General features: G+C 36.2%; 1 protein-coding gene across 1 annotated transcript in view; it reads right to left on the bottom strand.

Moving 5' to 3' along the window:
• DNAH7 (dynein axonemal heavy chain 7) overlaps positions 1-22,444 on the bottom strand; it is a 208,981-nt gene that overhangs the window by 19,013 nt on the left and 167,524 nt on the right. Inside the window, 6 exon segments of the mRNA XM_081050696.1 lie at positions 301-486; positions 6,324-6,485; positions 10,489-10,689; positions 12,874-13,035; positions 15,161-15,337; positions 20,771-20,863. Coding sequence (XP_080906822.1) covers positions 301-486; positions 6,324-6,485; positions 10,489-10,689; positions 12,874-13,035; positions 15,161-15,337; positions 20,771-20,863 — 981 coding nt within the window.

A 22,444-nucleotide genomic window follows, 5' to 3' on the forward strand; every position in this document is an offset into this window, starting at 1 on the left:
GGGACAAAGGGTTTTTACCCAAAGGACTGAATTCATGGTAATACAATTTTAGGTCACTGAGGAAGCTATTCCTGGGTTAGGACCGTTTATGATACTCCTCACATTACAGTCAGTAGGAAACCACTAACTGTCTATGCCTGGGGTTTGCTCTGTCCCTTTAAGACTGAAGAAGCACCCACAACGGTTAACAAACAAGGCCTCCTGAAAAAATATCACCATTTTCTGTACCAGAGGAATTTCATGTTTTACTGTTTTTAGTTTTCTATCAAATTGTTTCTCATTCTAAAAGGGCATACTTACATCACCAGAAGGAGGGACAAAATAGATGCCACTTGAGTCAAATTTATAGTTTGGATTTTCAATTAATTCTGGGTTGAAGAATTTGTTTAGAATACTGCGCAGCGTACGCCGGTCCCAGTCGTCCGTCACTCTGCCTCCGTAATTACATTCCCCGGTCATGTATCGCAGAGCATCATAAGGCAGTTCCTAAAATTGAGAGCTCAAGTCGCTCAACCTCTTAACCGGTTAACAGCTATCAGTGGCACAGTACACAAAATTGTGTGTCGTGCTTGCTTGAACGATTAAATTAAACATCTTACAAAAGTTTGTCTTAACACAATTTGTATACTTCCCTGCTAATTTTCCCCTGGGTCTTTTTCCTATTTTGTGGTTTGTCGTTTCCATTCAGTCAGTGCAGAGAATAGAACTCCTCTATCGCTTATGAACTCACTACTCAACTAACATTAATGGACCACCTACTGTGTGTCAGACACAAAATGAAACAGAAGCCATGTTTGAAAACCTTGCACCACTGAGTGACATTGGTGCATTTGACATTGGTGAATTTGACAAACAAATTCAATATAATTCAGAGATAATCAATGTTCATTTCCTTCACCACTGTTTTATATCCATATATTTTGACAACTGGAATCACACTGTATATACAATTTTGCATATAGCTTTTCACCAATTTTCATATCATTTACCGTTTCACAAAATACTTTGAAAATAATATTTTAATAACTCTTTTAATATTGAACACATCAGTGGCTCTTAATTTTCTACTAACTTCAATTACTTTTCATTAAATATACATTTCTCAAAGGAAAGGAGCTTATAAAAAGCAATTGATTAATGTCACCAAAATGCTTTTCTCACAGACTACAGCAATTGTAGTAATCAGTTTGAAAATCTTTGCTAATTTCAGAGCCCAAAGATAATTAATATTGTGCTAATTTGCATTTCTAGAATACTAGTGAGATTCATAATTTTTTCATATGTTTAATAGCATTTGTTCTTCTATGAACTAGCCGCCTACCCATTTTTTAATTAACGTTTTACTTTATTTGTATAAGCTGTTTTAGAAATTGACTTTTATTTATCAAGTTTGTGGAAATATTTTTCCTGTTAGTTTGCTTTTTTTATTATAGTCCCTTGTATACAGACTTTTTTAATGTTTCTGAATGCAAAAGTATTGATTTTTCACATTGCAATTTCTTTTCTCCTAAGCATACTTACACACCTGCCAGCAGTATAGGGAATTCTATTTCTTACTGCTCTCAACAGAACTAAGCAATATCATTCAAGGAAAAAATATTGATAATTAAACCATGAAATTGTTTTTAGTTTTGAAGTTTATTTTTTATATTGACATTATAAAAATGTTTATCATTTGTGTGTCTTATTCTGTTAAATTATCTACTCTGTTTGTTTATGGGTTTTTCTAATTTGAATCATATCTTTCTATGCTAGTATGAAAAGTTCTTTATAAAGATACCAAATCCGTTCGTCAGATACATTTTAGGTATTTTCTCCAATTTCCATTTGTTTTTATTTTTATGATGTTTAATTGTTTATCGTATTTTAACATGGCGATGTTTAAAATATTTTCTACTAAAATATGACAATCTTTTACTTTATTTCATCATTTTTGGGCTTTACATGACCTCTTGCAGTAGGTTATTTGTTAAAAGTTAAAGTGTATGAATCCTACGTTCCAGTGATCTCACTTTGAGAAATCTTTTCAATAGAAATAATAGCATTAACGAACAGTAGATAGTAGTGATTAAAGAAGGAAGAGTCATTGAATTAGGAGTTGGAAATTATGAGACTTGTTATTTGGTAGAACTGGAACTGAAGGCACTGAATTTAGAACGTGTCAATGACTGAGACCTTGTGGAGTAACAAACAGAACGAGGAAAGAGAACTCCAGCATTTTTATGGTCTTCAACTGCAAACGTGAGGGGAGTTTGACCAGATGCATGCCCTGGTTGTGCCTGCCTTGTTGACAGGCCCCCACTGCATAAAAATGAGATACAGTAAGAAAACTCATATGCAAGTTAAATAGCCGGTATACGAGGTGGAGCATGTGGAGTAGTTGGGCACTGGAGGGCTTTCTGAGGTAGAAATAAAAGGAGCTCTGGAGGAGGCAAGGTTATGTAGAAAAGGGATAAATCTGCCAACATGGCCCCGAGAGCTGATGGGTAAAATATTATTTTTCTCAGCAGCTTGATCATAACCAGATCCAACCAAATTGGGGAGTGTGTTCTCCCAGAGCCCCAGGTACATCGACTGGGGTCACAGATACAGCAGCAGCTTGCTGTTGGGGTTGCTTTCCTGCTAGGTTCTTATAAGAGGGATGACATCATGGGCAGGGAGAGAGTGTAGACAGAAGCTGAACTCAAAGTTGATGATGAGTACATATGAGGTTATATCCTACGTTGTTCATTTTAGCATTTCTTATTAGCAAAAAATAACAAGGAAATCAAATCTGAATAGTCAACAAAAGGGAAACACTAAGTAAGCAGCCATTAGAACAAAAATTTATATCTATTTCGAAAGTTTTCCACAACATATATAAAGTGAAAAAAGGCAAATTGAAAATGAATATGAAAATATAGTTGTTTGTGATGAAAAATTTATGTGTATATTGTGCATTTATGTATATATGTGCACTTATTATGTGCATTGGAAAACGTCTGTACAGACATGCTCTAAGCTGTGAAACTGGTTATTTTGGGGTAAATTTAGGGTGAGAATGAGGGGTGGATCTCTCTCTCATAAACACAACACACACACACACACACACACACACACACACACACACACACACACCCCTACCAAAATAAGAACAGCAAAGCAATTGCCCATCTACCAAGTATATTTTCTTCTTTTTGTTTTCTAATTAATTTTTTTTAATCCAACAGGAATTACTTAGTATGAAGAACCTCACTTAATTTTTCCTAATAGAAAATAACCAATTATTCTAACATTTATTGAATACATCTTTCATTTCCTATTCACTTAACATGCTGTAATTATTGTGCCTAATTTCTACATGTAGTTGTGTTGCCATTCTTGTTTTTAAGAGCTTGAAAATTTTTTCACTAATCGTGATTTATTCATTAAACAGATACTAACTGAGCCATCCACTATCTACTATCTACACTGTTTTAGGAACTAGGAATACAAGAGTAAACAAAATCACCATGTAGTCTAGTGGCTTGTGATTTGACAAAATTGCTCTCCTTCTGAGCAGAAGCTTACAGTTTGAGTGGATGGTGGTTCTATTACTTTGATGCAGGCACAGAATGGAAAAAAGGGAGCAGAAACAGGACTCCGTAAGATAATCATTCCTCATTCTGCTTATTTTCCAAATGTTTTCGTTACTTCTTGGTCTGTTATTTTTACAAAGCACATCACTTTACATCAGCCCCTTGCACTGCCAGCCCCTAACTAGAAATCAGGGCTCATGGTGTTTGTCAGCCCCAATACTTGTATACCAAAGACCACTTTCGTGAAATCTTTGTTTCTTTAAATTCCTATTAGTGTTTGATTCCTCTAGAATGCTATAAGTTTCCCTATTGATATCACCTCCCTAATGGCTTGCTTTTCCTCTTTATACATTCTTGGGGGGAACTTACCAAGAATGTATACCAAGGCCACATTTCCAAGGCATGGGGTTACTCACAGGAAATTAGAATTAGACCATATAAATTTGGTTTTATAGACACAGCTGACTGGACCTACTCAGGAGCTGGAAGCTCTAGGAGGTCTCGGGATTCTAAATCTGTGCTAACCATAAATCTATTGAAATGTTCAAGTGGAGTTTAGTGCATCCCTCTTTTATTTGATTTCCTCATCCTTTTCATTCTCTTGATGACCACAACTGTTGTTGGTCTAGGCTTACTTAGTGTGTGTGTGCATGTGATAGTTTAATTCTGATTGCTTTCTTTGTCAAGACAATGGATTATTTAGTTTTAAGAAAAAAATGTTGGTTGCTGAAGAAGCATTACATTAGACTTAATAATTTCAGAGGGAACTGTGAATTCTCATTCTTCAAAGAATCTCTCTTTAAGTCTTGATGAATTATATGTGATGAATGAGTAGCGGTTTTGTCAAAATTTGCTATATAATTACTGTGCAGTGGGAATGAGAAGCACTGCTGAACTGTCATTTAGTACAAGAAATCAGTTCAATCAGTCCTGTATGTTATTAAAAGATTCTCTCCATAGGATGGACGACTCCTGACATTCCCTATTTACTCAGCATGGTCTCTCCTGCTTTTTTTCCCTGGCTGCTCAGTCTGTACTTCCCACGCCTCTGCCCTCTCTCTTCCCATTGATACTGGGTGTTCACCAACAGTAGTTCTTTAGTTCTCTTCTTATGCTACAAAGCCTCCCTTTTAAATCTCAGGTGCTCTCAGGCTTCTTTTAATGCTAACAACTCGCAAATCTCTGTTTTGTGCTCCCTCTCTTCTCTTGGGCTTTAGAACTATATGCCCAGAGCTTATTATATGTCTTCACCTGGACATTCCAGATCTATAAAATGTAGGAGGGCTGAAGAATTTTCCATTCATCCAGGTATATAATGCACCTATTATTTACCTATTAATTTCTGGTACTATTCCTTGCCTGGATTAATGAATGGTACTGCTACCAATCCAGAACACAAAACTAACATCATCTGAGACTTCCTCCTCTTCCTTTATCATTTAAGATCTAAGTTTTTGCAATCCTTTTCCCTGCATATTTATTGTATCTCTACCATGTTTTCCATCCTAGCTCAAATTCTTTAAACTCTTATCATCTCCTGCCTGGGTTATCATGATGGTCAGTATTAATTTCCTAGGACTGCCAATAGGTAGCTTAAAACAACAGAAATGTATTGTCTGATAGTTCTGGAGGCTGGATTTTTGAAATCAAGGTATTGACAGGGCCACACTCCCTCCACAGGTTCTAAGAGGATCCTTCTTTGCCTCTATCAGCTTCTGGTTGCCCCAGGTGTTCTTTGGCTTGTGGCAGCATAACTCTAATCTCTGCCTCCCTCTTCACACAGCCGTCTTCTCTCTGTGTGTCCAAATCTCTTTCTTCTTATGATGACATGAATCATATTCTATTAAGGACCCACTCTACTCCAGTATGACTTCATCTTAGCCTAATTCATTGCATCTGCAACAACCCATTCCCAAATAAGGTCCTATTCTGAGATGCCACGGATTGGAACTACAACATAAGTCCAATCTCACACAATTCAACTCACATCATCTAAAACTGGTCTGTCATCTAAGGCCCTCTCCTCTAATCTTCTCTCCTCTTGGCTGCTACAGTGATCTTTCTAAAACGCAAATATTCTCCTGAAAGCACATCAGTAGCAATAGAATAACTCCCTAAATCAGTTAGCATGGCATACAAGAATGTTCCAAACCACCTACAGTTAACCAAACATTTTAATCTATTCGCATTTTTTTTAAAAATTGAGGTGTAATTGAGATGTAACATTATTTTAGTTTTAGATGTACAACATAATCATTTGGTATTTGTATACATTATTTGCACTTTTAAAAAACCTTTTTATTGTTGCTTCTCCACATTATTTACCTGAAAACCTTTTATTTATTAAATCCCAAGCACCTCATCTTCTGTAGAACAATGACACATCTCTAAAAAACAAGTGATTCTCTACAACAGAAGGAAATCAGTCTGTTTTTTTTCATTTTGGAGCCTCGTTAATTTATGATCTTCTCAAATTTTTTTCAAAATAAGTACAATACGATCTCTTTTCAGATTCCCATAGATGTTTATGTGTCAAAATAAATGATAAAATACAGGTTTCTAACAGACAAACTGACATCCTAACTACCTAATATAGGTTATAGTGTCCTGTTATAATAAAGCACGACTTAACAAGCTGTTGGGAACCATCCTGCTATTCATTTTATAAGAGTAGGAATTAATCAGAAGTCCCTGCTTAATATATGAACATTTACAACATGTTAAAGAGCAAAATAGGTAACATCCTTGCTGTGATTTTTACGATACCTCATACTGGTTCAGGAACATGTGGAGTTGCTGTACGCTGATTCTCAGGTCAGTCTCATTGAACTCATAAAGAATATTCCACCCCAGGGGTCCAAATTTCCTTCTCTCTTGTACCAAAGCATGAAAGAAACAGAGGCCATAAAGTAATTTCTTGAATTCCTCCTGTAATGAGACGAAATGGTGCCATATCATTATTTCCCCCCTAACATTGCATTGTACTGACCATATTTTAGAATGTAATTAATTACTTTTGCTTATAAATATATCCATCCCGAAGTATAACAAAAACCGAATGAGGTATGTTTCTACATACTTAACATGAAACAGGTTTTGATTTAATTAAAAGTTAAAGGAGTCCAAAGTTAGAGTCAAAATAAAATAGCTAAATAAAGGATGGTGTTTCGGGTAATTGATGTACATATGGATCTTTGTTTTTTTTTGTTTTTTTTAAGTTTAAATACTTTTGATTTTGCAGTGAGACTTATAATACAGTAAATACTCAATGCTGAGAACATACTTCTTTGAAAGCAGGATGCCACAGAAATCTTTCCTGAACAGGCTTCAGATTTGATTTTACTAGTAAGGAAATAAATGTTCACTTTTGGGGACAAGGACGATGGGGTCACAGTCGGAGGAGTCAAGCAGGACAACCAAAGGAGAACCCATAAAAGAACTCACAAGAGAAAAAGGCAGCTTTAAACCCCAAGTACAAGTGTCAAGTCCAGAGATCTCCCAGCACTGGCAGCCCAGAGCAGGAACGTCTGCCCCTCCTTGCCTCGCCCCTGTCCACACTCTGAACTGAGAGGTTAGCATCAGCAGCCATCACTGGCAGGAGGAGACACAAAAAGAAGGAGGCCAACTCTATCCTCTTTTCCCAGCAGCATGAAGCTCACTGGCTATAGGTCTGAGGTGAGATACCGGGGAGAAACATTTTGAATAAAACTTGAAGTACTGATTAATATTTTGTATGATACTTTCTAATTTCTGAATCAAGGTTGGCTTTGGAAATCAAAATGGCTATAGGTCATTGTATTACCTGACAATGGCCAGAGAAGCCATGAGGCTGTCCAGAGTGTTATCCAAGGGCAGGGAAAGTTTCCCCCGCAGAGTCAAATTGAAAGGGAGAGTAGAAAACAAAAGTACAGTAGCATAAATTTAACCAGAGAGGTGGAGGAAAATAAAGGTAAGCATGCTTTGTTAATTCTGGAACTATTTCAGATATATTACTGAGTAAGTCAGTAAATGTGTTGATGTTGTAGAAGCCAGGTTTCTCACTGTAGAAGAAGGGAAATATAAGTATGGAATGAAGAAAAACAAGAAAAATCCCTGGGTAGATGAACTGAAATTGGAAGTATTGCTATGAACTCATTACTTCTAAAATATGTATACGAGTATATATGTGTTCACATACTTGTTTGTATGCACGCATACCGTGTTTCCCCGAAAATAAGACCTAACCGGACAATCAACTCTAATGTGCCTTTTGGAGCAAAAATTAATATAAGACCCGGTATTATATATTATATTATATTATATTATATTATATTATATTATATTATATTATATTATATTATATTATATTATACTATATTATATTATATTTATTATAGACCCAGACTTATAATAAAATAGTAAAATAAGACTGGGCCTTATGTTAATTTTTGCTCCAAAAGACGCATTAGAGCTGACTGTCCGGCTAGGTCTTATTTTGGGGGGAAACACATTATATATATACATATATATATTTGTATATATGAACATGTGTATGTAAGTACATGTATATATTCCTAAGCTCTTTCCATCAAAAGAGCCAACAACCAAAGACAATGCAGTAGCAAATGAGCTCATCTAGCACCTAGATCAAGACCTAGATTTAACACCAATCCCTATTAAAAAAGGAACCAGGAATCTTTAGAAAATGTCTGGTTCTAAGACTGGGATACAGATGATCCTGGAGCATCTTATGCCAGAAAATAAGAGGCACAATAATAACAAATTATATATATTTATGTATATATGTGTGTGTGTGTGTGTGTGTGTGTGTGTGTGTGTGTGTGTATATATATATATATATTTAAATGATGGTACCTATACCAAGTACAGAGGAGCCATCTTGAAGGAGCACTGACCAAATCCGGGAAAATTTGAGCAAAACATTTAAGGAATAATAATGAATTGTAAACCATTGGGAAAAAAAACAAACCCCAAGAAATTCATGAGTTCATACCAATAATAGATAAATGAATGGAGGACAAGGGAGGGCTGTTGCTGACAGAAGAATGCCAAGTGTCAAATGTGGAGGAAGTGCTAGAGTTGGAATTATCATAGGAAATAACTGGTTCAGGCAAGAATCAGCAGTGGCTAGTAGGCTGGGGGAGGTGTGGGTTTTGATGAGAAACAGGCTATTTGCATGGTCCTAATATGGCTCCCTACAAACTGATTTTTAGTTGCAACGGGTAAAACAGCTATTATACAGTGAAGAAATATGACAACACTTTGTCCAGATGATCAAAAGTAGTATCATCAATGAGGGATAACCAGGCATCATGTGCCCCCCAGTGTGATACCCTGAGGACACGATATCACGTACATAGTATTCTGGCTAAGAGTGCATAACCTGAATCTAATCATGAGGAAATATCAAACAAGTCCAAAATATTAAATGTTTTATTGAAAAAAGGTGGGGGGAGATAAATTCTTCAGAAATGTCAATGTCATCAAAGACAAAGAAAGGCTGAGAAAATATTCCAGATTAAAGGAGGCAAAGAGACATGGCAACTAATCGTGTGCTAACCTGAGACCAATCCTGTAGTGGGCAGGGACACGCTCTAACAGACTTTACTGAATCAATCGACAAACTTTGAACATAAATGGTAGGTTAGATACAACAGTGTATTCTAAACTAGTAACTGTACCAGGATAATATCTCCATTTTTAAGAAATATACAATGAAATATTTATTTAGGAATAAAGGTCTATGACATATCTAACTTACCTGCGAATGGTATAATAGTAGCAGAAGGTGAATGAACAGGGCATAGGGTGTTCTTTGTGCACCCTATGAAATGTCACCCTATGAAATGCAAGTTACACTTGCAACTTTTCTGCCAAGTTTAAAATTATTGCCAAATAAAAAGTTTAAACAGAAAAATTATGATGTGCCGCTTTGGCATTTGAGGAGATTTGGGTTTTAGTTTAGACTGTGGGTCATAAAAGCATGGACTTCCAAAATTTGTGACTACCACTGGAAAGACCATTGGATCTAGAAGAAAGGGAGTAAAATTTTGCAAAAGTCTTTTGTCCAGCTAATACATGTATCTGGTCTGGCAATAATCTGTTCTTTCTGGGCCTAATCAATGCAAAAACTAGTCATACAGCAGGTTTTACTTAGAAGCTTAGGGTAAGGTTTGACTTAGTTTTAAATATAGGTGCTTTTTTTCTTTTTTTTTGTTAGTACCCAAGACTTTTTTTAATGAAAATACTTCTTTATTTTTAATGTTTTCTTTTGATGTATACTTAAAACATATTTCGACATCAAGACTGTGAGCTTTTTAATGGCAAAAACTTACTGAGGTTCATAACCCCTTTTAAAAAGAAACTCTTCCATTTTTAATTATGGTAAAACGCTGTGAAACAATTTTAGGTCACCGACATTCACACACAGAATTCTAATCATGAAAGCAGTGGGTGGCTTCCCTGCTTGCTTAGTGACGCTAAAAAAGACCCTTATGATTCCCATCAATCAAGGAATAAAATCATTTCGACTCTCATTATAGTTATATGGAGAAAATATTTTTATATTTTAATTTAAAGATATGGCTTCAAATAGCAAAGAGCTCAGTTAATATCCTGAAACAAGATTCTCCAACCTTGCAGATCTGTACTGGGAATGGCTTACAGCTGACTTTCTAAATAGAAAGCTACATTATTAATGACACTCCACAAGATCTCAGCTGAGCAGGAATGAGGCTGGTAGTAAAATTAAAATAAAATATTAATAAAATTGACTTCAGCACAGTCAATAATCAGTAATCAAAACCCAGTGCACTGCAGTGCAGGAGGCCTATTTAATTTGTAGTTTTACTCAGCACACACATCCATGATCACCAGGGGCCACTTGAATTGCTTTACAGGGCTGAGGTAACAAGACTTAGCCATTACTAACAGGTTTTTTGCAGCTGCCGAAGAACTCGGGGTCAGAAATTGGATCCATGAGGTATGATCGAATGATATTAGCTCGTAAACCTTTCGGTGCTTCATTGGTCATTTTCACTCCATTCTGCAGTACAGACACAGGGAAATTTGGAGATGGGTAACTTGTCAGCCAAAGTCGGAAATCTGGGTGTGTTGATTCTGGGCTCAACTCCTGCAGGAAAAGAAATCAGATACAAAAACAAACATAAAATCAATGAGACGTCTCCAGATCACATGTGTCTGGAATGGGCTGGAAGTGAGAGGACATATTTTTACAAAATAAAGCTTATAGTTGCAATGTAAGGCAAATCAGGCTTACAACATGATCTGTCCCAGGAACAACAAACTGCATTGAGAAGGCCCAGAGTGTTGTCATTCTCTTTGATACAATTAAATCATACGACTGCAAAGTTTACAGAGGTGTTACATAATTCAGACTTGGCTAAAATAAAGATAAAGACATTTCAAAAAAATCTTGTATGTTCACTGATGTTGCTGAAACATTTATAGAAATAATTCTCTGCCCTAGAGCTGGCTAAGAATAATCCCTTCTTTTTGCTATAGTCATGTTGTGAGAAAAAGCAACACACTTGGATATGTTAATATTAAACCAAGCAGGGATGGAAAGAAAAGAGCATTTCGAAAGGTGAAGAGAACTGGTATGTCTTGAAACATAAAAGCATATCACTAGAAGCTTTATTTGTTTAAGGGAAATGTCAGGCCTGCATTATAGAGGATAGCAGAACACTCAGCGCTGTCCTGAAGGCTGCTGTACAGATGAGCAATAATTATCAGGGGCCCTTCCCTCTCTTCCTACTCAGACCCATTTCCTACTGCTACCTTCCCCAATTGTCCAGGTCAGTGGTATCCATGTTTTTAAAACTGCAAATCTCTATTAGTAAAAAAATTCTGAGCATTCATGTGGTGAAGGGGTGGGGGTGACTGAATTAGGAAGGATGCATAGTGCCTCAGTTCTTTAATAAATGGTGAGGGCACCATTTTTTTCTCCTTCCATCTGCCCTAGATGCCCAGTGACTTAAGCAACAGGACTCACTGGGCTTTGAGTTATGTCCACCATCCATTAGAGACTGTTCTCTCTCTTAGATGACTCTCTGATTGGCTCATACTATGATATAATTCACAGGAGACAGAGGAAACAGGGACAAATATAAAACCTCTAACATAAGGACTAAAGGATGAGGAGATGTTGGTAAGGCAAATAATAGAAAAATAGTTTTTCAGCTAGAAACAGCACCTGTTATAATGGCTTATATTCTTGAGAAAGTGTGTTATACCACGAAAATGAAAGAGGGTCAAATGGCTAGAGCACAGATATCAAGATGGAAAGTGGCCAAAGATGAAACCTGAGAGGTAGGCAAAGGTCAGATGAAGGGGGTGTTATAAGCCACGATGAGGGTTTGAACTTTGTTTCACATGCTTTGGGAAGTCGCCGAAAGGTTTTAAACGATGAAGCAATATTCATTCACTACTACAGTAAACACTTATGGAGTGTCTCACCAGGTCCTAATCAAGGTTCTGGAGATAAAGCAGAGAACAAAACAAAGTCACTGTCCTCATGTTGCTTACATCCTATTGGGAGATACAGACAAAACAGCAACAAGTGGCATAAAGAAAAATACAGTCTGCTCCTTAAAGTTTCAACTGCATGTCTGGAGAGTGCGAGTTATATCACTGCCTTCATTGTTTAGTAGCCTGAGGGACTGTGAGTTAGGAAGGGGCCAGAGTCACGGGTAATTACAGAGGACACATTTTATCTATGTTTGTTGAAATCAAGTACCGAGTTTTCTGTTTACTCATTTGAGCTGAATGGGCTTTCTTCCTGGAAATTCTGCCCACAGAAATTGAGAAGTACCATGACCCAGAACAAAGAGGGTGGATGGAATACCCTTTTGTGGCAGGATCACTGGCTAAGTGGGTGAGAAGTGAATTAAAGCAGTTAAACTGTGATGCATTTTGGTTTTGAGTGGCCACATAATTTGCCCCTGAGAAGCCTCCTTCGTTCTTTTTGGTTCACTGCTGTAAAAAGTAAATTGGTTCCTGTCCATCCTGTGGTTTACAGTCATCTTTGAGGCTGCACCTCTGGATTACGGATATTTCCAACTCACTGGAAGGGCCTCTGCCCCTATTGGGAGGGATTCGGTAAGGTCTGATATGTGCTCTTCTCTAGTCAGTCCTCTAGTTCCCAATGCCAGCCCATCCCTCCTGTAATCCAGCCACATTACTCACCGGCAACCCTCCAAATCAGAGGACAGGAATAGAGTTACTTAGATAGTGTGTATATCACTAATTATAGTGAGAGACTACAATCTAATAAAAAATAAACTTGCATTTTTACCTCACAAACCTTCTCGAGGGTTGGCATCCAAGAGGTGGCAAGGTGACAATTCTGAAGAACAACCCATGTTCCTTCCTTGACAGCTTTTTCTAACATCTTCATAGCTATGGGCCCTTGGCCTTGACCAAGAGATAAAGAGCTAAGTTTTGATCCCCCATATCCCTGTGTACAAGAAAAATAAGGATGTGAAAGAAGGATCAATATTATTATTACAGGAAATGTTAACATTAGGCATATTAAAATTTAATTATGTAGCATCTTCCAAAGGTCTGAACATATGCAGCCCTAAAAAACTCTTACTGATTAAGGATCCTGCAACTACTTAGATAAAAAGCAGGTCAATTCATGTAGGAAACCGTCCTGGTAATAAATGGAAAATTCTGTTAGGTCTTTGATTGTTGAGATAAGGGGGAAAAAAAGAAATTAAGAAGACTTTTAACATGAGGAGGAGGTGAAAGGGTCCGGATGTTATGCAACAACTCCTAAAATCCAAAGCTGAAAAGAAAACTATGAGTAGACACATGAACTTGCCCTGTTTCTTCCAGATCTTTGCTTAATTATATTGTAACTAATTTGGCTACTGCATAAAATTCGGAGGAAAAAAAACCATTAACCCCTAATTCCCATTTGAAAGTTTTTTTAAAGAATTCTGTGGGACTGTTTGCCTGGGGTTCATTTCTCTTATATCTGGAGCTTCTGGACATGGTGTCTGTGACGCCCTGAGCTCTTTCTTTCTAGGGCACTTAACCACATGAATGCCTCTTGGGAAAAGGCTTTGAGTTGCGGTAGCAGAGCAAGAGTAGGGTCTTGAGCCCTGTTTGACTGTCTGTGGTTTATCAACTCTAGCAGTAGAAGAGGCGCAAAACAAAACAGAATTAGATACTACTCTTTCTGGGAAAAGTGGAGGTAGCTAGTGAATATAACGTATTGAGCAGTCCTGCGCAGGAGCCAGACAATAATCCCAATGTATAATGTGGGAAGAAAAATGGAGAGGAACTGGGAGATCTCAAGGCTCAGAAAGGTAGTGGTGATTTGGGCAGGGTGAGTCCCACATAAATGCATACTTCCAGCCATCTTCATCACTTCCACACTAGCCCTACCCACCATTCTTCTTCCTGGACTTTCAATACCCCTCTTCACTAGTGTCCTGCTTCCATTTTGTATCACTCAAATCAATTGTCCTCACTCTGGTTAGAATGACCTTTATAAATTACAGATCAGATCATGTCACTTGGTTGCTTATCACCCTACCCCATCGTCCTACCTTAAAGTCCTGAATATATTCTATAAAGTCCCCACGTGAGCTCATCCCTCAGTACATCTCAGACCTCGTCTCCTGTACTGTTTTAACCAACAGTAAGTGCTATGTTTTACAGCCAATCATCTAGTATTTAAGAATTACATCTGATGCAAGAAATGGGGTATTAAATATAAACTGGCCTAGTAAAGAGTATTTTAAACAATTAGCTATGTGACCTTTGAAAAGCTATTTCATCACTCCATGCTTAATATCCCTATCTGTAAACTGAGGATTTGCTCATAGGACTGTTATAAAAATTAAAATAGAAAGTGTGTATAACAGGTATAGCAAAATTAACAGTATATATAAAGCACTCAATACAAGTGGTGGTGGTGGTTTTATAAATATCAGCACTACTACCACTCAATGTTACTTGGATTAGACTAAAAGGGGAAAAAAATCAAATAAAAAATCCAAATGACCTGTTTACTATTTTCTTGTTCTAGGCTGTATGATATATGAAAAATTACAGTAAATTCATTTGAATAATTTTTAGAGCCTAGAAATGTAAATATTAGAACACAGCCTGGTAAAGTGATGGTAATATATGATTGTTCTGGAAAGTCAAGGAAGGTCCCCCTTTAAAGACTGGGGAAAGATGCAGGATCAGAGAGAGCCAGGGTCATTGTCTAGACTTGAATTTGTTAAATCAACCCAAGCTCATTCATTGGTGCAAATTATGTCACAGAGTCCCCCGCCCCCTCAAAGTAGGAGAAAAGCGAACCCCCCCCATGCCCAAATTCTGGCTTTATTATTTAGATAAGGAGATATTTTTAATATCAGTGTGACCATTTAAGTATCAGTTTCTTGGGACTCTATCAACCTCTGGACTCCCAAGTCTTTCAAGGGCTTGAGTGATAAATTTTCACCTTTTCCTCACCCTTTAGCATTTTAAGTATAATTAAGTTGATATATATGTAGACACACACACATACACACACACACATGCATGCATGCACACAGACAACTTCATCTGTGTTAAGGTACCTGGTCATCAGCAAATTTTAGAAGGGCAGCCATGGGATCTGCTCCAGGAGAGAGCACAAAAATCAGTGGTGCACAGCAGTTGCTATCGGCAAATGCCTTGGATAAGTCAAAGGGAGGTGGTTCAATGAATACACGCCCTAATTTGTTGATTATAAATTCTTGCACCATTGGAATAACCTAGAAAGGAGAAAGAATATATTTGAAAGGATATTGAAAATCTGTCTAAAACCTTTAAAAGTTCAGAATCAAGGGTGTTTCAAAACAGAGGACTCTAGTGGCATTTACTTGGGTGTTCACTGATGTTAATGGAGAGTGAAAGGCATCGCTTTATATAAATGCCTTTTAGATAGAAAAAAACTATAAATATTTAAATAATGAAAGATGGGTAGTTAGTAACACCAGAATTCAAAGGCATTTTTTTCTTCCTTTTAATGAGTATTCAACACATAATGGATAAAGAATATAAGAAACCTTAGCTTTTTAGTTAAGTTTTAAAATACTATGTTCCAAAGTCCAAAACTTAAAAGTAGAAATTTTAGTGTGATTTATACAATACTACACCATCAAGAAAGAACAGATATAACTGGACAAATTTTTTTTAAAAATCACTGAGAAAAGAAACACAAGCCATACTCCTGAGAAACAGGCAAAACTCTATTGCATGAAATTTCTGATAACATGTCTGCACATTTCCCGAAGCGTGTTTGAGAAAGAACAGAATTCCATGGCTAGGGAGTTTCTGTGATGTGAAATGGAATTGTATTCATCAGTACAGCTGAGATACAGCTTCAGATACATCACTCCTTCTTTCTGATGAAGGGTCTATAGTTTATCATTTCTGGGCAATGGCACCAGCTATTCAGACTCAGGTGTGACCCAAACAAGTGATAAAAGTAGATTTAACAAACAAGTATCCCTGTGCCCAGCTTAACAAATTATGTAAACATAACCCAAGAAGAGGAGGAATGGAGTGACAAAAACACAAATAATTTTTGAAGGCCTCAGAACCACTCCAACTGGATACCTGCTCAAATACAAGGATAGAATGGGGTATATGCACAACATTCCAAATTAGGTTGGGGATTCCACCAGCCTGCAACTTTTCTGAACTTGGAGCAAACTGCACGAGCAATCTGCAGATGCCAACTATCTCAGAAGATGGTCTCCTTTGGGAAAACCTGCAAATATTTCCAAACTTTAATTGTATATTCTCTGGAACATCTATTCACACAAGGTTTGTAAGTAAAGATCATTGACATGTCACAATGGCTTAGAACAGTGTTGATCCTGGTGTGTGTGTGTGTGTGTGTGTGTGTGTGTGTGTGTGTGTGTGGCTGAGGGTGTTGAGGGTGGGGAGCTGACAGTGAAAAAAAATCTGGGCTTAAATTAGATTTTTTAATTCATTTTTAATATTTTTCTAGATTCATTCATATATGGAAAGGGTAGAGAAGAGAAACAATAAATTTATAAGTGCTGTGATATCAAGAACTTACCTAACAAGATGACAGATATATTGATTGTGCACAATAAATATCTATTGAACAAATGAATAGATAAATAACTCAGGGTGTTTCCTTTTGTAAGGGTGGGATTCTAATGACAAAAATCTTAAGCAAAAACCACAGAATAACAAATTCACTTATACATAAATTTCATTTCTACATATTTCAAGTTTCAGATTTTTTGAATGGGCGCACATGTCTGGCTTATTGCAAGAAACAAAATATTTTAACTGTCTGGCCCAAGACTTGTCCTTGCCCTTCTTATTATTCTTTTCCTATAGCTGGTCTTTTCTCACTAGATTAACAACAACAATAACTAATAAAGGAAAGAAAACCCTCTTTCCTCCTAAGGCTGACTTCTTTACTAAATTATAGCTTTACAAAGAAAACAAAAGTATCAGCCTTTCAAGTGCGTGGCTTTAGTTTTAGTAAGTTTGAGTTGTAAGAGGCCCGTTTTGTGAGTGGTTCAGGGTTGTATTGGCACTGCTCACATGAAAACATGGCTGCTGTGAAGTAACTCTTCTGTTAGCACCCCACGACCAAGCTAGGGGTGCTCACGTGAGGGTGAACAGAGGCAAATGTCAGTACTTTATTTTTTAATGTTAAAACTGAACAAGACTTGTTTGCTTCTAAGCCTTCTAAGGTAAATGAGGCTATGTTAGCTATTCAGTTTGCAAGGTCATAGATTGGGTTTGCTTCTGCAATCTGATTATGCCAGCATTAGGTTTGTAAAATGAAATCTGTCAGTAACAAAAATTACAGACTAATCTAGACAACCATCTTCCAAAAGGCAGGAAATAAGTTTGTGGTCTTCCATTTATGTTTTTCTATGTATTACAAGTTCATACAGGATTTATCTGAGGTCAGAGAAACATTAATTTATATTTGACAAGTTTCTTATTGAAAGATGATTAATATGCTTTTTCTTTAAAATTCAGAAGGAGAGACCTGTAGCCAGAAGCTCTTCATTTTGTAAATGGATTCAAAATATTCCCTAGCTCAGTATTTATCCATTTGAAAGGTTTCTTTGCAAAGTAAAACACTATAAATTATTAAATTCTAAAGGAAAGTATAAGCCCATCTCTTTTTCTACTGCTGAATCAGTGAGCATCTTCTACATTTTCCCAAAGGAGAGCATTAGGGAACCTGGCATATGTGGCTTCTTACCACTGGGAAGAGTTGGTTTTGAGTGGAGAGCACTGGAAAAAAGGCCAAAAAAATTGTGCTGACAAAGTATATTATAAGCCAGAGATCAAGCAATTACAGATTTTCCTGGTGGCTAAATATATATATATGTGTGTGTGTATATATATATATATAGTAATATATATAGTAATATATATAGTAATATATGAGTATGATATATACACACACATATATACATACACACATATGTATATATCTGTGTGTATATATACACATATACATGTGTATATATGTGATACATGTGTATATATGTGTATATGTGTATACATACATGTATATATGTATACATACACACATGCATATATGTAAATATATATAAATATATATAAATATATATATATATGATCTCATGACTTAGAAATTGCGAAGAAATAAAATCTATATAGTATTAGCCCAAATAGCAGCTCCATATAACACTCACTTTCGCTGGTTATGCTAATACTATTTTACTTTCGAAAACTACTCTTTGAAAGCATAATCACCATATAGATTTAAAAATATGTATATCCCAAAATCAACAATACACCACTAGAAACTGGAGTACCTGGTGACCAAGATTGAAGGTTTTGAGGTTGCTAGATAACGTAAGAGTATATTAATAAGTATTTTTGTATTAAGGATTATGATGTGAAATACATAATGGTAACTAGCCAATCGTATCACTTAGGACAAACTGAGTTATGCTGTAGTAGCAAACAATTCTCATTTCTCAATGGCTTAACACAACAAAAGAGGAGTTTTTTGCCCCTGCAAAGTTGTCTGGGTGTGTTGGGCAACTAACTCTCCCCGTGCCGGTTCAGAGAGCCAGGCTGCTGTGGCACTTAAATATCAATATGATTCCACAATTTTGATGGCAGCAGAGTGCACTGGAAAATCTCACAACTAGCAGTTAAATGCTCACATTTGATTGGCCAAAGCAAAGTGTATGGCTACAATACCCCCACCTCGAGTATGGGCAGAAGTAGTGGAAAATCGAAGATATTGCTGAGAAGTATTAATGTCAACATATTTGTCCACCTCTCCAAGGAAAACTCTAGAGGACTTCCGTACGAAAACATAGGAAACAGTTACAAAACAGGATACTACAGTATTGGACAGAGTATCTAAGAGAAGTATAAAACCATAGTTTAACCTCAATTGATTTAAAAACAAACAAATCATACAAACAAACAATGCCCCCTAGCTTGACTATTACTCCCCACCTCCCTCAAAAACACTTTAAAAAGAGAATGAACATGGAAAGTAATATACGAGTATGATCTATTTGGTAGCACAGTGTATTTTCAGATTAAAATGTCAAATCTTTAAAACATAAAACTGGGGATAAGATATTTATAGATGAAACTGCAATAAGAAAATGGCTCATTAATCACTTTCAATTAAACGTTATATAAAACACGAACAGAAGCTTCTTTGTTTTTCAAATATTGTGGGGAGATGGTCAATGGTTCATGCAGAGTCCTTTTAGTATAACAGTCTTTAGCTTAGAAAACAGAGTAAAAACCTTTAAAAATTTTAACTAAAGATTTTTAAAGAAGGAAGCCATAGTAGGCAGGAATTTGAAATATTTAATATTCTTTTGTATTTGATACTTGAACTGAAAACTTCTGAGACTTATCCCTAACGTTTTGGTGGAGATTCATTTTTTAAAAGGGCTACCAAGGGTATAGTTCATCCTCCATCATCAGTTTAATAATGATTCTGAAAACACTGTAATTACTTCCAGGACCTAAGAGCAGGGCAGCATTATGACTTTAAGGGGCCCGAGACACTTCATGAGCCCCTTTGTTCATAAAATATTTAAAAATTGTATTTTACAATTCTTTTGGTATAAGCACAAGAATAATACAGACTGGATTATACTTTCTGATCTTAAAAGAAATTATGACATCTTCATGGACCCCCTAAAAGTGTTGTGGGCCTTAGGCATTGTGCCTAATAGATACTGGGGCCCTGGCTAAGAACACACTGCCTGGTCAAGCAAGAATTACATGTGTTCATTGAACAGACTATGGCTTGCAAAGAAGGCCTCCATCCCATATTACCAGTGATGTCTATAAAAACATTAAAAAAATACCTTGTCTTCACCATCTAAGTTCTTTTTTGTTGCTAGGATATAAGTATTGTCTTATATTCCTCAGCAACTTAAATTGTGAATACAGTAAGTTTTGAAATAATTATGTATTACTTTTATTTTAGTAGTAATTATAGACAACTAGGATATTTCCTCAATTTTTTTTCCAACATACCTAATGTCTGCGTTTTTTCAGAGTTTATGGGTATCTCTGTGGATGTGGGTCATTATTCTTAAGTGAAGAGTTGTGTGTGTTTTTCAATCGAGTATAATAATATAAACGAGGATGTCAATGAGTACTGAAATTTGCTGACATAACAGGTCAGCTGTTACGTTGGTTACATAATTTATTATTTAAAGAAGGTAAGATTAAAAGTATTGATCATTTTCCTTTGCTGTCAGCAATGATAAATACCTTAAAATAATATTCTATTAACTTTCCAAAGGCCAACAAAGAATTATATATAAGGGTAGCAGTTGAAGAACCACAAATTGTAGTACATCAGTTTGCTATTAACACTACTAATTTTACTGAAATAATAGGAATACAAATGAGATTATAGCACATAAAGGAAGTAGATTGTGAGAAATTAGGGAAGCAACTTAAAAAGAATCATTAAATAAATAAACTATAAAATATAATCTGAAGTTAGTGTGGTTTTAATAAATATACAAACTTTTTAAAAAATGGCTCCATTAGAAGGAAGTGGGATTATTTCCCCTAGCCTCCTTTATCTCCTCTATGACACACAAGGAAATACATGTTTGGCTGACTATGGAGAGAGGAGGAACTGGAATCATTGAGCTGCTTTCAAAGCCCACGTTTACCTTGTCCGGCCTCAAGCAACGAATAATAAGCATCCTTTGGAAATGATTTGCTTTAACTTCCCAAACATCAGGAAAAACTTCATGATGCGGTTCCTAAAATTATGGTGGATATAATTCAATGTTATTTTGGAGATTGCTTCTAAAATGAACAGTATTTGAACTTATAAACCAATTTTTAGAGAAAAACATAATGACTAACTGAAATCCAGAACGCTAATGTAAAATTTATTAGGTTGGGGCAAAGTTTTGAAATAATGTAAAGAAAATTTAAAACCCCATGAAGAAATCGAAACTAGGACAAAATGATCCCTATTATGAAAAAAAAGTATGTATGGAGTTTTATTCCCATTAATTCTTCAAACGCATGTAAAAGGACCTACCAACTATTCTCATCATATATTTATAAAAATAAACATTGCAACAAAAAAAGGGCATTGTACTAAAATTTATTATGTTATTTCTTGTTTTGAACAATTTTGGTATCCTTTCTATAAAGGGATATTTGAGAATGTGTACAGTAAAGAAGAAGCCCAAAGAAGGAGAGAGCTACGGTACTAAAAATATACAAGAAGAGAGACATCAAGACTCCAGGAGGGGGGCAGCTGGTCACCTCAGTTGGTTAGAGCATGGTGCTCATAACACCAAGGTTGCTGGTTCGATTCCCACATGGACTAGTGAGAAACAATGGCTTGAGCTTGGAACTGAGCCCCTGGTGGGCGGTCGGTTGGCTCAGTAGTTGGAGCACAGTGCTTATGGCACCAAGATTGTCAGTTCGATTCCTGCATGGGCCAGTGAGCTGCACCCTCCACAACTAGATTAAAAACGGCGACTTGGCATTAAGCTGATGGGTCCTGGAGGGACACACTGTTCCCCAATATTCCCCAATAAAAATTTAAAAAAAAAAGATTCCAGGAGGGGTGGTAACCTTCAAAACAAAACAAAACAAAAAATCAAAAAGGAAAACATTTGTACCTTTGAAACTTCGGGGAAGGCTATGCAGTATCTCAGATCTGAAATCTCCATGCTTCACTATAGTGGATAAATTTCTATTTCAAATTAAAATGAAGTACTCACAAAAACTTATTTGTCTCTAGAAAATATATTTTTATTACTAACAAGGAGAGATCCAAAAGATATCCTGTCTAAATTATTTGAATCCATGCGTAGACACAATCTTACTACTGTATATAATACAACAATAGGTAACCAGATAAAAAAATGTTCTCCACGTATCTGATTGTTTCCCTCCACCTCTTCACTTTCCCAAACTGAGCTTTTGTCTATTAAACCCAAGGAAAGCAGAATGTCAAGAGAGTAGAAACAAAGGAATAGAAAAAAATAAGTGGGAATTTGCACAATCTTAACCCTTTTACTAAAAAGTTAGGGAAGCCAACAATTTCTATGCGTTCCAGAAGGGAAACTGTGAGTGTCATGGTATGTGTTAACTATAATAGTCTCCAATTAGCAAGATAGGGTCTTGTGAAAAATATTTGAGAATAATTAGCCTTTCCTTCTTCTCAGATGACAAAACTATTTATTAGCTCGTATCCTGCATTCAGAAAATCTAAACAATAGTTGTTTCATGAAATTTTAACTATTCTGCTATCATAATTGCCAAAGTCTAAGTTGATAATAAATAAAAACTTAGCATGGAAATTTTAAAAGTATATTTTT

The sequence above is a fragment of the Rhinolophus hipposideros genome (genome assembly GCF_964194185.1).
Source record: "Rhinolophus hipposideros genome assembly, chromosome: 6".
Classification (NCBI taxonomy): Eukaryota; Metazoa; Chordata; class Mammalia; order Chiroptera; family Rhinolophidae; genus Rhinolophus; species Rhinolophus hipposideros.